The sequence below is a fragment of the Puma concolor genome, chromosome C1 (genome assembly GCF_028749965.1).
Source record: "Puma concolor isolate L17-30 chromosome C1, mPumCon1.1.hap2, whole genome shotgun sequence".
In the NCBI taxonomy this organism is placed as follows: Eukaryota; Metazoa; Chordata; class Mammalia; order Carnivora; family Felidae; genus Puma; species Puma concolor.
In genome coordinates, this window is record NC_141674.1 from 204569219 (window position 1) to 204585646 (window position 16428).

The 16428-nt window shown below is 46.8% G+C and overlaps 1 protein-coding gene across 5 annotated transcripts in view; it reads right to left on the bottom strand.

Annotated features, from left to right (window-relative positions):
• Nucleotides 1-8269: 8269 nt before the first annotated feature.
• Nucleotides 8270-16428, bottom strand: part of NHEJ1 (non-homologous end joining factor 1) — an 82294-nt gene continuing 74135 nt past the window's right edge. For 3 of the 5 annotated variants that reach the window (XM_086719679.1, XM_086719680.1, XM_086719678.1), the window contains exons 6-8: nucleotides 9915-10032; nucleotides 9208-9326; nucleotides 8270-8791 (exon numbers count right to left, since the gene is read on the bottom strand). In XM_086719679.1, coding sequence (XP_086575805.1) covers nucleotides 8717-8791; nucleotides 9208-9326; nucleotides 9915-10032 — 312 coding nt within the window. In that variant the 3' untranslated portion in view covers nucleotides 8270-8716. The remainder of the gene's footprint in view (nucleotides 8792-9207; nucleotides 9327-9914; nucleotides 10033-16428) is intronic. The other 2 variants (XR_015255570.1, XM_086719681.1) reach the window with 1 other exon arrangement.

Genomic DNA, 16428 nt, shown 5'->3' on the forward strand with positions numbered 1-16428 from the left:
CTTTAATACTCAAACCATGCTCCTCGGCTTTCTGTAACAGGGTCTGGATTGGTCCACCCACACCCTCTAACCAGTCTCTCTTGGTACATATAACATCCTAAGGATGCTGGGGATGTATAGCCAAAGAAAGCAAGAAGGTATCCTGTCCCTTACTTTTAATAACTTGTATTCTTAGTTTCTGCAAAATGACATCATTCCATTATGGTCCTAGCTAACAAAATGGCATTTAACCACCACTCTGCCTTACTACTGGTTGCTGTAAACAAAAAATATTACAGTAACTTGTGTCTACAAATTTCTAAAATCGCTTCAAGATACTGCCAGTGTTGGGGTGCCTGGGTGGCGCAGTCGGTTAAGCGTCCGACTTCAGCCAGGTCACGATCTCGCGGTCCGTGAGTTCGAGCCCCGCGTCGGGCTCTGGGCTGATGGCTCAGAGCCTGGAGCCTGCTTCCGATTCTGTGTCTCCCTCTCTCTCTGCCCCTCCCCCGTTCATGCTCTGTCTCTCTCTGTCCCAAAAATAAATAAACGTTGAAAAAAAAAAAAAAAAGATACTGCCAGTGTGGAGGGTGTGTGTGTGTGTGTGTGTGTGTGTGTGTGTGTGTGTGTGTGTGATCCTCTTTCTTCATATATACACTCACAAATATTTTTGAGCACCTATTAAGTGCCAAACACTGCACAAGATTCGTGGGATGTGACAGAACCCGAAAAACAAAAAAAAGATTCCTGCCCTGATGGAGCTTTAGTCTAGTGGGGAGGCATTAGGGAGACCAATTAAAGATAATGTAAAAATCAGGAAAATGCATAATGTGTTAGAAGGGGACCCGAAGCCCTATGAGCACAAACTGTAAAAAAAGGGAAGGAAAGGATTGGGAGGGCAGCCACCTGGCGGGGAGGGTGTGAGGCTGGGAGGCAGGTTCTGGTAAGCGGGGCGGTGAGTGGAGATCTCATTGAGGTGTGACTTGAGCCAAGACCTGAAAGAGGTGAGGTCTTCAACCAAGAGGATATCTAGGGAAAGAACATTCTGGGCAGAGAAAAAGGCATAGAGCAAAGGCCTAACGTACTTGCATATTAAAGAAATAGCAAAGAGACGAGTATGATGGAAGACGAAGCTGGGGAAAATGGAATAGGTTGGCTTTCTGCTTGCTGACCACGAGTATGATTTTCAAACTTTTTATATAGCTCATAATGAAGATAATTTGCCCTTTAAAGAGATTTGTGTTTGACATGTAGATATGGACACAACATAGTCAAGTAAAAATAAAATCAGGGAACAAAACAGTATTTATACATAGGATTCTTTTAAACTTTTTAAAACAGACATAGGCATGGCTCTCGCTTTCTACTTTATACAGTTGGGAAAAAAAATCTATCTTTTAACTATCATCTTGGGATTGCAGACTTCTTGAAAACAGAAGATATGTCTTTGTGGCCCTGTTGGTGGGGGTGCTGATGTGTAAGCTCTCAGTATGTACAGGATTTGAATTAAATCACGTTTAATTGTATTTGTTTCTTGTTGGATATGGGTTTTTCTGTTTCATTCCTGACACATTTCCTACAAACCTGTGCCTTTCTTTGAATTCCTTTGTGATGATCTGAAGCTTCCCTGTTGGACTTCCCCATTTATAGTTCCAGTCTACGTACAGCACAAGGTTTAACCCACCAACCTGGCTCCTTACATCCCCCTTCCTGGTCAGAATTTTCTGGAGCTTCCATTAGGGATCTTTCTTGCCATTGAATTCTTCCCGCACTGGTTGTCCAAGTTACTCAACTGTCGAAATGTTTCCCATCATCTTCAGATCATTTTGACATCCATTTCATAACCTGCTTCAACTCCATTTGATGATGGCCATTAAGGTGTTTTTAAGATTCTTATCCAGAAGCTTACGTATGTCTTAGATTCTCATTCCCAAGAACTATTTTCCAGATGTCTTTCTGGTGGTAAGGTCAGCTTCCACCAAGTGGTTTCTGCTTCAAAATGGTTTTGGTGAGGGGCGCCTAGGTGGCTCAGTCGGTTGAGCATCCAACTTCGGCTCAGGTCATGATCTTGCGGTCTGTGAGTTTGAGCCCCTCGTTGAGCTCTGTGCTGACAACTCAGAGCCTGGAACCTGCTTCAGATTCTGTGTCTCCCTCTCTCTGCCCCTCCCCCACTCATGCTCTGTCTCTCTCTCTCTCTCTCTCTCTCTCTCTCTCTCTCTCTCTGTCAAAAATAAATAAACTTTAAAAAATAATAAAAATTTAAAAAACCAAAATGGTTTTGGTGACTGACCCACAGGAGCCATGGCCATCCCTGAATTATCACATGGCACCATCGGTGAGAAACAGCAAATGCTCTCTGGTATTGCTTCACCCTCACCCTACGTGAGTAGATTAAATATAGTTTCATTTGGCACGGTTCTGTTTTCATTCTTCAAATCCTAAAAATGCACATACACTTTGACCGTTCAATAGTCCAAGGTGCTGGAGCTGGGGCCTCCCTGTACTTCACCTCCCTGGTGACACCTCTGTAACCAGGGTGGCTGTGACTCGTGCCCAGTGCACCCTGGGTGCATGACGGCCAAGTACGAACTCGCAGTTGGCCGTTTCTCCAGCCAGGTGCTCTAGTGTCTGCAAGAGGAACGTCCTCTGCCTTTTGCTGAATGTATCACTCTGCTAGTTTTCCCTTTAGCACAATCCAGACACTCCGTCTTCTTTTTGATTCCAAATGCCATTGTACGGGTTACCTGTTCCCTCTGTTCTACTCTTCTAATCGTGTAAATTATCCTGCCACACTGAACTGGTACTTATTAAAGACAGCAACGTGAAGGGCAACGTTTCTGAGTGGCAGAAAACCACTCAAGTTGGGGTATCAGTGTCACCTCCATACATCATCAGACTATTACTATTTACATTGCTGTTATATCAAGTTACTAGTGAAACAGACATACTTGTTACCAATTCTTCTTCCCCCACCCGGGGCCTCCCTGATCCTTCCATACACGACAAGGACCCACTGGTTTTGCTCTGTGTTCTGGTAGTGCCAGGCAGCAGTCATAAATGAAACTGGCAGTCTTTCCTCCTCATGTGGCAGCCGTCTTTTTGTCTTGAATATGGGATCTCTTTACCCCCTCCCAGGACCCCCAACAGTACTGCTCTTGACCCCTGACCCTAGACCCAGACCCTGCAGGGCTTCCCCCCTACCCTAGCTCCAACTCTGCTCACCACCCTGCTCACCCTTCAAGGCCTGGGTGGGAGGGGAAGAACAGGATGGAGGGCTAGTCAGGAGGATTACCCTTCTCCTACTCCATTCTCTCTTCTCCTGTCACCGATTTCTGACCGGCTGTCGATCCTATCAGGGGTCCATAAAGCGAGGAGGACTCTGGCCTGGGAGAGGGGGGTAGGGGTTAGGCAAACAGGCCAGGGAGGCAGTTGGTTGAAGTTTAACCACAATATTCTTGGTCTCTATTGTTTTGAGTGAGGCCCAATATTTCCACAGCAGGATTATAGGATCTGATTAACCATGTTAGACAACAATGCCGAGCTGGGATGGGCTTCCCCTTCCAGCTGCCAATATGAAAAAGTAAATATAACACCCAGATTTCAGAAGGGACTCACAGAAGCCCCCAAGCCCTACTCCCCAATTCTAACCCTGCTTCTGTTTTGGGCCCCCAAGTAAGGGGAGGAAGAGTGTGGTGCTGTATGCTCCTTTAACTCCTGGCCCTTGGCCCAGCAGGACAAGTAATCCTGGCACAATCTTCCCAGGTGAGTCAATGGCTGTGTGCTCCCCACACCCTGGAGTCCTTCCAGTGCCTCTTCCGGGTTCCCCTAAGCTGGCCCAGACTCTCAGGAACCCATGAGAGTTAGGTGCTGAGAGGCTAACAGCCATTCAAAGGGTCCAGGAGTGTAGAAAGCACAGCAGAAGCTGCTGGGTTTCAGGATAGAGAAACTGAGGGCAGGTAGGAGTTAACAGCTTGGAAGAATGATCAAGCCTTTGCTGGAATGCTTTGGTGCCACCTGATGACTTCCCCTTGTGCCAGGGCAAAGTAACGTGACCCCAGAATTGAGGAGAAGCATAAGGGACCACCATAAAACAAAGTCTCAGGAGATGGAAAAGTATTCCTCCAAGGGTCTGGGATGAAAGACGGAGGATAGATGGGCTTCTAGGTCAAGTAGTGAAGGATTCCCAGGTCTCCTCACACACACACACACACACACACACACACACACACACACACACACAAGCTACCTCATACTCTCCCTGTCTGGAGGTTTCCCCACAGGATGGGATCTTCTGGGGCCCTGTCCGACAGAACAGGGGGGAAAAATAGAGCAATAAGGAACACACAGCAAGAATAACTGGTAGCAGTTTCCAGAAGGTCATGGCAGTTAGGGAAAGCTCTCCCTTCAAAGTGGGGCTCCCTTCCCTTCTGGCATTCCTCTCTGTAACTGAGTGCCCAGCATAACCCATTGCAATTCGGTGAGCCCACGCATTTGCTGAAGTTGATAACAAGGACTAGGAACCCAGGGTCGTGGGCTCTGAATCTGGAGGCCTCCCATAGTAAGGTCACCTCTCCTTTTGAACAGTTTCTGCATCAGGGAAACTAGAATAGAGAAAATACTTCAGGACAGAGCTTAGAAAAGCATACATCCTGGGGCTCCTGGCTGGTTCAGTCCATAGAGAATGCAACTCTTCATCTTGGAGTTGTGAGTTCGAGCTCCACATTGGGTGTAGAAATTTACTTGAAAAAAGAAAAGAGGGAAGGGAAAGGAAGGCAAGGCAAGGCAAGGCAAGGAAACATCCTGATCCTATCAAAACCCAGTTAACATCAAGTTGCACCCTTTGGTAATATAATACCACCACGGTGATATTTTCTGAGTTAGGATTAAAAACTGACCCTGTTCTCAAAGAGTATAATCTAATGAAAGGATGAGAAAACAAAAAGCACATAGGAAATGTGTATACAACACAGATAGTATTAATAGCACAAATAGTGAGGGAGTAGGCAGAACTGATAACATGACTTTATCACGTCATGAGGAAGGGTTATCAAGAGGATCTTAGGTTTCCCCTATATTCTTTGGAGCAAATCTTCCGTTTTGTAAGTAGAAGACAATGAAGGACAGAATGATTAGAGAGAAGGAGATGCCCCTAGTGACAATATCAAGAACGAGACTAAGTTGTTGCCTTTTCTGTTCCCCTTCCTCCTGCCATCTCAGTTGGGTACAGCTGGAAACCCATTCTCTGGAAACCCCAGAGAATGACACACGAGACTCCTGCTCATCTCCCAGCAGACCAGGGCGAGGGGAGGTAAGGGCCTGGGAAAATGGGAGTTTTCAATGAATAGGAAGGCAAGAAAAGGAGGCAAGAAATAGGAAGGCAAGAAATGTACCACCCGATAAGATTAAGAAGCAGTAGCACTGAGTATTCAGGAGAGTTGACCCTCATTCCTTCCCCCAAGTGTTCCCTGTAGGTGCACTGCATCAGACCTGTGGAAGGACCCTGGTCTGACGGGGACAGATTCTTTCCTGGGCCGGAGTGTAGGAACACAAGACTCTCTCTTTGCTACCTTACACCCTAGGAATTCCAGGGCAAGCTCCTCGGGGTTCAGTAGGAACATGGAGACCAGAAGCTCCTTCCCTCCTTCCTTATCAATCACTTTGCTAGTTTTTGGAAGCACTCCTTGATCTGGGAGACTGGCTGACCCATAGCAGAAGAGAGCATGATCCCCATGGGATTTTTCTAGGAGGCGGCTGGGACTTTGCCTTAGAGGCTGCTGGGAAAGCCCTCAGTAAGGGCTAACTAAAGGAGATGCTGCCCAGCTGGAGTGCTGAGGGATGATTTCCCTTCTAGCAAAGAGCTTGCCTGTCCCAGCTGACTGTGGGGGGAGGGGAGCCAGCCAGCCTGGCCAAGTAGGCCTTGCAGCCTAGGTGGCGCTATTTCCCTATTTTTAGGTCAAGTTGCTGCAGGAACTTCCTCGAGGTCCCTAGTCCCGCTCCTGGTTTGCTGGCTTGCTCATGTAAACCACCTTATATTATTTTTTTTTCTAAAAATACTCCAAAGCAATTGAAAGAGTCCCTTCTCCCACCAGCCAGCCCTGGCCCCAGCCCCGGCCCCGGGGAGCGGGCGGGTAGGCGGGGAGGTGGGCCACTGCTTTATTAAACACAGGGAAAACTAATATTTACGGAATAAAATTTATGGAGCAGCCACGAGAATTCGACCCTTTTATGTGCATGTGGGGTGGGGGTTGGGCCGGGCTGGGGGCCTCGGGGAGGGGCCCAAGCCAGGGGGCAGGGCTGGAATACAGCCTGGCTAGGCCAATTTGTCCAGGCAGGGATTTCCCTGGTATTGCCCAGGGATTCTCAAACACCACCCCTCGTTCTGGGGGGCAAGAGCTTCGGGGCAAGAATACCTGAAGCAGACCCTCTGGGAGCAATGTTTCTCTAAGGATGTGTTCAGGCAATATCCCCATGGAGGCTGCCACCTTTGGGGTAGAGGGGGGCAGTGGCAGGGAGATCATTAGGCATACTCTTACTTAACCTTTTAAAAAAGTCATGCATTCTTTTGAGAACATGGAAAAGTTATGCTCTTAGAATTTTTCTTACAATTTTAGGGGGTTCACAAACCCCTGATTCCCCTCTGATTAAAAGTACAAGCTCTTGAGACCATGGTCTTAGGGCAGAGGGATTATCCAGGGTGAAGAACCCTTATTTTCTCCCAGCTTGCTGGGGCAAGTCTTCCCATTTTCCATGTGGTCTCATACCTTACAGATGCTGAAATATGGCTATCTAAATTATGCCAAAAAAATCCCTAAAGAACAAAGTGAGCCATCTGATGGATTGTTTTTACATAGTCCCCAATTTGCATCAGTGATAGTCACGACAGTGGGACACTGTGATCTGGAGGTGAAGAGTTATCAACGGTGACTGGGAATGAGCCCCGGTGGAGCTCTCAGACTGGGCTAGTCAGTAAAAGCATGGGGTTCCTGAAGTCCTGGAGTCCTGAAAGGCTCCGGCTGTGAAGAGGTGATGGGAACTACAAGATCCTATTGAAAGGAAGCAGGGTCATAGGAGAAGGGCAGTTACAGTGGAAGATAGAAAAGGCCTAACACCCTTCCTGGAAAACGTTTTCTGTAATGTACATACGGATGCAGTGAAGAACTCAGAAGTCTGGGTTCAAATGCTGGCTGTTACTTATTAGCTGAATGACCTTTGATAAGTCACTTAATCACTTCAAGACTGTATTTCTTAATGGATTAACAGTATCTTCATCATACGATGCTATGAGGATTCAATGCCAGGTAGTTATTAGAGTACTTAGTATATATTAACTGCTCAGTAACTTTTAGCTGCCTATTATTATTGCTGTTCTTATTATAATTATTATTACTTTATCATTGCTTGGATTGTCCTCTTCCCCATGACTTGACATAAGGATAGAAATACCCATCCCAGACAGAGAAGACGTGGGGATGAGGAGGCATTTGACCATCATAAGTAAATAAGCCCGAAAAGGCCCCTGTGGGTTTTGCCCCCATTCCTTCCTCTACCTAACAGCTCCCAGTAAACATCGGAGTTCTACTTTCCTTCCTGTCTCTCCTAAATAATGTTTCAGATGGTCTTACCCATAGAGGAAAACCTAGCAGAAAAGGCCATGGGACTTTGCCAATCCTGGTCTGCTAAATCTTTCCAGATCTGTCCAAAGAGTGAACTTTTTAACTAAGATTCTTCCTATCTCATACAAATTTTGCCTTTTTTCCTGCTAAGCACTATTCATTCCCTAGGCCAATTCAGTTGTCCCAGAGAACTCTGTGGCCATTCCTGTTCCGTGCTGTCCTATCTTCTCGAGTTCTTCTAGTTACCATGTTATTTGAAGTGGCATGAAGGACGGGAGAATAAAATTCCTTTCTCTCCCACTACAGTGGGAAACTACCTCGGCCCTTGTGCTCGAAGCTCTTTATAATTTCAATCCCATATTGTGGTTTAGTCTGTTGTCTATGCCTTGGAAACAGACCAAAAAAAAAAAAAAAACAAAGACGAAAAACAAAACAACACCCCATATGAAGTTGGGCAAAGGAGAACAGCAGCAATCTGTTCTGTCTTGTGCCCACCACGGAAAGAGTTCTCAAGATCAAAGTTCCCAAATGGAGGCTTAGCGTAGGCCACAGGAGAGAAGCATGAGAAGAATCTGAAGGAGCAGATTGAGGGCCTAAACTTCATCTAGAGACAACAATGGGTGGGGCCCAGTAAAGTGAAATAGGTTGGTTGTGTTACATAGAATAAGCAATCTCGAAAGCAGGGGGGTGTGAGTGCTTTTTATTCCATGCTTAAGAGAGAAGTAGGTCTCTGAGGAGCACCTGGGACTGGCTAGAGACTCTTAAGAAAGGTAGATAGGCTTCCTGAGCATGTTGTGCCTTTTTGCTGGCTTGCCCTATGTATCTAAAGTCCATGGTAGGACCCTGGGTCTGGAGAACCTCTAACAAAAGAGAGGAAGGTATGGGATTCTCAGAAGCTGGCTTCCACTCGGATAGGGAAGGCCAATGGCCAACAGGCTAGAGCCAAGATTCCCTTGGTCAACAGTACCCATGCCTTTCAACATGGACTTCAGTTATCTTGCCCCTACAGTGGGGCCTCAGACTATATAACTCTGTGTCAGAGATACTCCTGCCATGGGAGTGCCTTTTAGGCTGACATTAGGGCACTATTCTCCAGGTCCATCCTCAGCAGTTGAGACAGTGACAGGTTAACTGAAGAGCCCCCTTAGCTTCTTCCTCTTGACCTTTGACAACTGAGGTCTCTTCACAGGGCCTGAAGGACCCTAGAAAGAAAAGGAATCCAAGTTAATAGAGGTTTCGAACAGTTCCACTTAGGTTAGGTTGCTCCCCTGACTCTGGGTGGGATGAGTGGCTGGCACAGGTGGTCTGAAGTCTGTGCTGGGCCGTGAATGTGACACAAGACCCTATGCAATGTGTACATCCCTTCTCCCGCAGGGAACAACCTCATAGACTATCACTGGAAGTGGGGTAAGGGAGAGAAGGAGTCAAGGTCCCTCAGTCAGTACAGGAATTGCAGAGAGGAAATACCAAAGTAAGATGCACAAGACCATGATTCTCCATATAGAAATCCATAATCTAGAGGCCTGGTCACAAATACCCTCCAGTATTTGTTAAGGCAGCATCAACTAGGTGACAGCTGCGGGGCCTCTGGCTCAGGGGCTACAGGTTCATGACTCACTGTGGGGTCTTTCTCAGTCACTGGGAGGGATGGTGCTGAGGAGACCGGCTCTTCTGGCTGGCTCAGAAGTTGGTTTTCAGTTCCTTGTGGGGAGGTACTGCTTGAGGGCTGAGGATCTCCTGAAATCAGAAAGATTAAGAGAAGACAGTGATAAATGTCTTCTTCTTACCAGGAAGGCATTAGCATTTACCAAGCATTCTGATAAAGGCCAGGGTTTAGTACTAAGATATAAACAGACAGAAGTAGCCACAAATCCAACTTCCAGCTGACTTTTGGAAAGCTCTGTGTCTACTCTGAAGATTCCCCAGGCCCACTTTAACTAGGTAGGACAAGAGCTTCTTTGACTCAAAACAGCCAACTGCTCTTCAATAGACATTTCCTACCATGTCTCAGATTAATCTTCCTCCTGGTCCTCTCACTAATTCTCCAAATACCTAGACCAGTTCCAATAGAAGTTTCTGCAGTGATGGAAATGTCTGCATCTTCACTGTCTGGCTTGGTAGCTGCTGGCCACATGTGGCCACACGTAGCTATTGAGCATCTGAAATGTGGCTACACCAAAGGAGGAGATGTATTTTTCATTTTATTTCATTTATTCATTTTTAATTTAAATTTAAATCATGACTACCATATTGGACAGCACAGACCTATACCTTAACTCTAACCCCAGGGAGACCAAGAACCTCCACAGCTACGGAGCTACTCACCAGTGCCTTGATGCTCCTGTCTCACTTGGATCTCTTGTCTGGTGACTGCCACATACAGATTCTGTAAATGCATGACAAAGGGTCTTCCGTCACCTACATGGCATGCCTCTGGTAGTTTCTAGAGGGGAGAGAAGATGTTGTCATTGGTTGTACTCTATTGCCAGAGAAAAGGAGTTTGATATCTCCACTGGCAGAAACGGCATCAAACCCAAAAGAATTTATGTAGGGAAGTTAGATCCAGTATAGGACATCCATATCCATATATTGTTGGGAACAATATAAGACCTCTTGTGAGCTCCTCTCCTCGGAAAGGCAACTCCAAATGTATATCTTTAATTCCCCCGATACTTAAAGTCTATTATGTTTTCCCATGAATACCCCTGGGGTACCCATGGGTCTCTGGGGTCTTTCTCCCAAAGGGATGACCTCTTAAAGGATGGTTTTAGGAAATCATCTTCCCTACATTGTCTCTGAGCTGTACAGATGACTGTTTTACTTAAATTCACTCCTACAATTCCACACTAGAGAGAGAAAAAAAGATGAAATCCAGGGAAGGGGAGAAAGAGCAGAATGGGAATGACAGACTGAGAGATAAGACTATAAATTATGGAGCTGTGAAGTTCAGTTAGAGGAGATGGGAGAACTAAATTTTGCAAAGCTTTGGAGGCTTCCCTGCCATTTTACATTCCTTACTGCAATCCCATGGTGCTTTACTGTAATCCCTGAACCGACAAATGGGGTTCCCCCAGGAGGGGAGAAAAATTGATTCTTTAAAAAAAATTTTTTTAATGTTTATTTATTTTTGAGAGAGAGAGAGAAAGAAAGAGAGGCAGAGAAAGAGGGAGACACAGAATCCAAAGCAGGCTCCAGGCTCTGAGCTGTCAGCACAGAGCCTGATGCGGGCCTTGAACTCACGAAATGTGAGATCATGACCTGAGTGGAAGTCAGATGCTTAACCGACTGAGCCACCCAGGTGCCCTGAAAATTGATTCTTGAGGCATAAAAACATCTTACTCTTTTCAAGTATGAAAGATCAGGGCACCTAGGTGGCTCGGTTCATTACGTGTCCAACTCTCAATTTCAGCTCAGGTAGTGATCTCACTGTTCGTTGGGATCTAGCTTCACGTTGGGCTCTATGTTGACAGCATGGAGCCTGCTTGTGATTCTCTCTCTCTCTCTCTCTCTCTCTCTCTCTCTCTCTCTCTTCCTGCCCCTCCCCTGCTCATGTGTGTGCACACTCTTTCTCTCAAAATAAATAAATAAACATTAAAAAAATTTTAAAGTATGAAAGATAACACATACCATATATAAACAGAATTTTGGTATGTCTGTGGATTAAAATTTCTTGAGAGGAAGTGATTAGAAAAAAGTGTCTTAAAAGGCTCCTTATGGGGTGCCTGGGTGGCTCAGTCAGTTGAGTGTCTAACTCTTGAATTCAGCTCAGGTCATGATCTAACGGTTCTTGGGATCGAGCCCCCCATGGGGCTCTGTGCTGAACTCGAGGAGCCTGCTTGGGATTCTTTCTCTCCCACTCTCCCTGCCCCTCCAGCCCTGTCCTCACCTTAAAAGTAAATAAACAAACATTTAAAAAAGGTTCCTTAGCAAGGTGATAATGAGAAAAAAGTTGAGAAATACCACTATCATCACACTCTGTTTCCTTCCTTGTGAATGAACCATGGATTTACATCTACAGGAAAATGCTTTGCCTAGTTCAAGTTTCATACACTTGGCTTAACTGAGTTGAAGTAATGGCTGAAGATGGAAGAAAGGCAATAAAAACGAGATGAAGGAGCATGGTATCCCGTGGTCCCAAGCCTGGCTGCACTCCGGAATCTTGGAAAGGACCCAGAGTAACTTCCCCTGTCCCTGTGCGTGCAAATAGTCATGGTCCCAGCCAAGCTAGCAGGTCTCTGAGGGAAGCTGTGCCAGCAGCTCACATGGGCACCAATCCAAGCATCCTGGATCGACCCACATCTCGTGTCAAGGGCACTTGCTCTGTGCTATAAGGGCATTCGTTTCTGAAAACCCACCATGGGAGAAGGCTGGAAGAAAGAAAGTGGGAGAAGCAGTGAAGTAGTTGCTGAACCACAGTCAGGATTATCTTTCCCTGAGTAGGGTGGTGGCTGGAAAACTTGTTGATGCCCAGGAAATGTAACACACATTTATACTCCAATCCCATTTCCCTAAGGACTATATCAGGCTTGGACTTCCACTGGAAACCACAGATAATGAATCAGGAGCCTTAAGTTGAAACTTTGCTTCTAGCCAATAATCACCCCAGGAGTAAAACAGCCCTGAGGAACAAACTGAAACAGGGAAGGCAAACTATCAGGCCACACACCTCTACCTCGCCTCACTCTCCTTCTTAGTGTCAGCTTCCCCAAGCCACCTCCTCCAGCAGAACATCCTCTACTCTACAGCCAGAGAGCCCTGACAGTGGAGAGGTCAACAGCTGTTCTCCTTCCTTATGTCTCATGTTTCCAGACTGCTCAAGAAATGGGGGCTCTCAGGGCACCTGGGTGGCTCAGTCAGTTAAGCGTCTGACTCTTGATTTTGGCTCAGGTCATGATCTCAAGGTTTGTGGGATCGAGCCCAGTCTCAGGCTCCCACGCTTGGAATTCTCTCTTTCCCTCTCTCTCTGTCCCTCACCTGCTCACATGTGTACACGTGCTCTCTCTCTCTCTCTAAATAAATCTTTAAAAAAAGAAAAGAAAGATGGCCTCTCTTAAGGGTCCTCCACACACAGCTTGTTAGGCACGGTGCTGCCTGTACAAATGGGCTAGGCAGAATCTAGGCAGTCCCATGTCACCCCCTCCTGCCCTTTCTATGGAACTAAGGAGACTCATAAATTTTCTAGGGTGATTTTTAGCCAGCTCCTGCATTTAGTGTCAAAATGAAAGGCCACTAAAGCCAGTGCTGTCCTGAACCTAAGTTCAAATACAGAATCTGTATCTTAAACCTCTTCCATCCTTCCCTGTCTCAGGGACATCTGGTCTCGGCAGCTGTTGTCAAAAGTCACCCCACCTGAGTATTCCCTGAAAAGTACTACAAAGAGAATATGGGTACATTTGCTGCATATTTACTATGTGCTAGATACTGTCAATGTATTAACCCATTTGCCTTGTTCACTGCTGTTTCCCTGGTACCTAGAACAACAATAACGACTTGTGAGTTGGGGCGCCTGAGCCGTGCAGTCAGTTAAGCTTCTGGTTCTTGATTTCAGCTCAGGGCATGATCTCACGGTCGTGGGATCAAGCCCCGTGTCGGGCTCTGCACTGACAGCATGGAGGCCGCTTCGGATTCTCTCTCTCTCCCCTTCTCTCTCTGCCTACCCCTACGCTGGCATTCTCTTTCAAAATAAATCAATAAACGTTAAAAACAAAATAACTATTTATGAAGGAATGAACATGGCAGGCACTAGTATGACCCCGTTTTCCCGAGGTGGTGCCTACTGGCAAGCAGTGGAGCAGGATTAGAACCCAGAGAGGTGGGCTTTAGGGCCCGTGCGTACAATGACTACCCTGCTTACTCCCGAAACAGCAGAATTTTAGTCAAAAGGGCAACACAGACTTTCCCAGGATCACAACGCTCTCTTGCCTCACATCACAGTTCACTTGCCTAAACGCCCATCCAGCTCAGGAACACACTCTCTCAGGGAACAAGGAAGGAATGAGCAGAGAAAATGGACGTTCTACCTGAAAAGCTGGCCCCACCTGGAACCCTCAGGGGGCTGAGGCCATCCCTCAATTCCATTCCAGCCATTCCCATCATCACTGACTCCACAGGCATCATCTTCACAATATGCAAGGAGAAGGAGGTGGAGAGGCCCCGGCTTGGGAAGGAGGAACATTAGCTCCAGGCAGGACAATGGCAGGGGCGAGCTAGGGCAGGCGGCAGAGATCAAAGGGAGAACATTGGGGTCAGGACTAAGAAAAGCAAATAGCAGTGCCCCCTGCCATAAGTACAAAGGAGCCAGGAGCAAGGTGTACCAGCCACAAAGCAGGTCACTGCCCAGAGTGGGGAGGGGAAGAAGAGACAGGTCAGTCTACTGTATAATGTGTTCATCCGATTAACCCAGAATCAGTGCTACGCAGCAAAAAGCTATTAAGATTCTCCCACGTGCCCGGCACTGCAGGACTGGGGCGAGGGGGAAAGACGTGTACCCTGCCCTCCTCAGAACAGGACCGAGCTAGTCTAAGATTTAAAATAAGAGTCCCTGCCTCAAAGAGTATATTCAGGTGCAAGGAACGGGCAGTGTAGGGTTTTTTCCAAGTGTTGTGTTATCACAGTTATAAACAAAGAGTATTAAGAACCCAGAGAAGAAGAAAGAGGAGGAATTTGAGAGTCTCCCAAAAAGCCTGGGGTGGGGAGGGTGACACCTGGCTAGCCGTGCAAGGTTAGACTGTGAAGGTGGGGAGCTATGTGAGGCACAAAGGTTGATGTATCTCATGGGAAACAGGACCCGAAGGCGAAGTTCATACCCACCAGATTGCTAAGGGCTTCGTTTTTTGAATTAAGGGTATGCCTGTGGGAGTTTCCTTTTGTTTCACAAAGTGGCTTTTTCTACTACACCCGTGCTTGCCAAGGCTTGCTTGGCTCCAAACGAATACTGAATCAAGCATGAGGGGTCAGAAGCATTCTCCAAGTTTGCCTCTGCAGGCTTTCGGCAACATTTAGCACCTCCTCACTAACTAACCGTTACACTGTGACTCTTCAGGAGTCCCACAGCGACACTTCTCTCCCATCTCCAGTTTGCTGGGACTTTGGCCCCTGCCATCTGGCCATATCAGAAGCTTTAGGAAAACCAAAGCTACAGATCCTCTAGGGCATTTTATTTCCCCTTCTTTTCCCTACTGCAGCTCATTTCAGTTCCCAGTGCCCAAACTCCCCTCTGTCGTGGAGCTGTGTCTGTAGCTCCCATCACTATGAGTCCTCAAACTCACTCCCAGGGGTCCAGAAATTCCAAGGCTCCCTCTTACTTTCTGACCCCAGCAGGATTTGCTGGAGAGATCCCAATTGTCTCTTTCCATTAGAAATAAGACGTCGGACTGGGGTGGGGTGCCTGGGTGGCTCAGTTGGTTGGGCGTCCAACTTCAGCTCAGGTCGTGATCTCAAGGTTCGTGAGTTCGAGCCCCAAATCAGGCTCTGTGCTAACAGCTCAGAGCCTGGAGCCTGCTTTGGATTCTGTGTCTCCCTCTCTTTGTACCCCTCCCCAGCTTTCTCTCTCTCTCTCTCTCTCTCTCTCAAAAAAAAATAAAACATTAAAAAAAAAAAAGAAATAAAAGGTCAGATTCCCAACCTCACTCCCCACCTCCCTACCCACCCTCACCCCGCCCCGACTCCATCCCTCCTTTCCTCTGAAGCTGTTTCAGAAAAGAAACTTTTAGAGTCCTGGGTAAAGAAAGGCTGGACCCTGACTGACAGTAGCTCACCCTACTCAATAGGGGCCCACAGCCGAGGAGACTGGGCGTAGGGGACAAAGGAGAAAAGGGAACAGACCAAATGTCAGCCCTGAGCAGGTCTTTGGTGCCAGCACCAGGCCCAGAAGCCTGTGCAGCACCCAGCCCCCAGGCCCCCACAGACTGTACTGTCACACAGCAGGGCAGAGCCCCCAAAGCATGATTTCCTAAGGGTAGGAGTTCCTCTCCTCCCTCATGCAACCTGGTAAACTCTGCTGGGATGTTCACAAACTTCCTCGCCTGGAGAAAGCAAGTCCCAGTTTAGGAAATTATGGTGATTTTCATCATTAGCTCCGCTTAGGGTTAAGGGCACATTGGAAAATTCTTCTAGGGTCCCACATTACCAAAGGGTTACCAAAATAGCGAAGAAGGAGAAAAACAGTTTAGGAAGATGACTCTAATAAGAAAGACTCTAACAAACAGAACTCCCCACCTTCAATCCATTCACCCAACAAATATTTACTGACCATCTACGGTATTCAGGATGATTGAGATGCTGGGGATATAACAGATCGAACACAAGAGATAAGAAAAAAATCTCCTGCTCTCCTGAAGTCTACATGCTAGAAAGGGGGATCAACAACAAACATATAGCTAATTAAAACATACACTCTATCAGATGGTGACCACAGAGAAAAATAAATCAGCACAGGCGTTATGGGATTGGGGCAGGATTGTGCTGCAATTTTTATCAGAGGCCAAAGAACGCCTCACTGAGAGGGTTAATATTTTTTAACAACCCAAACAGAAGTGAGAGAATGATCCACATGGCTCTCTGGGTCAAGGGACTAGATTCCCAGTTTGCCTGGGTCCAGTCCCCACTTATGCCTGTTGCCGTTTATTAATAGAGGTCCCTTTCTCCCTGATTCAGTCCTAGTTTGCACGATAAATTAGACAGTCACCCTGTACCAGAGGACGAGCATGGCAGCTATGTGCCTGTGTGTTTGTGTATTTTTTTTGAAATCGGCAGTTAATGTAGTTTATTAGCTTTTGCTCTGGAGGATGGGAAGCCATTAGAGTTTACAAAGGAGTGAAATGATCTGATTTACATTTTG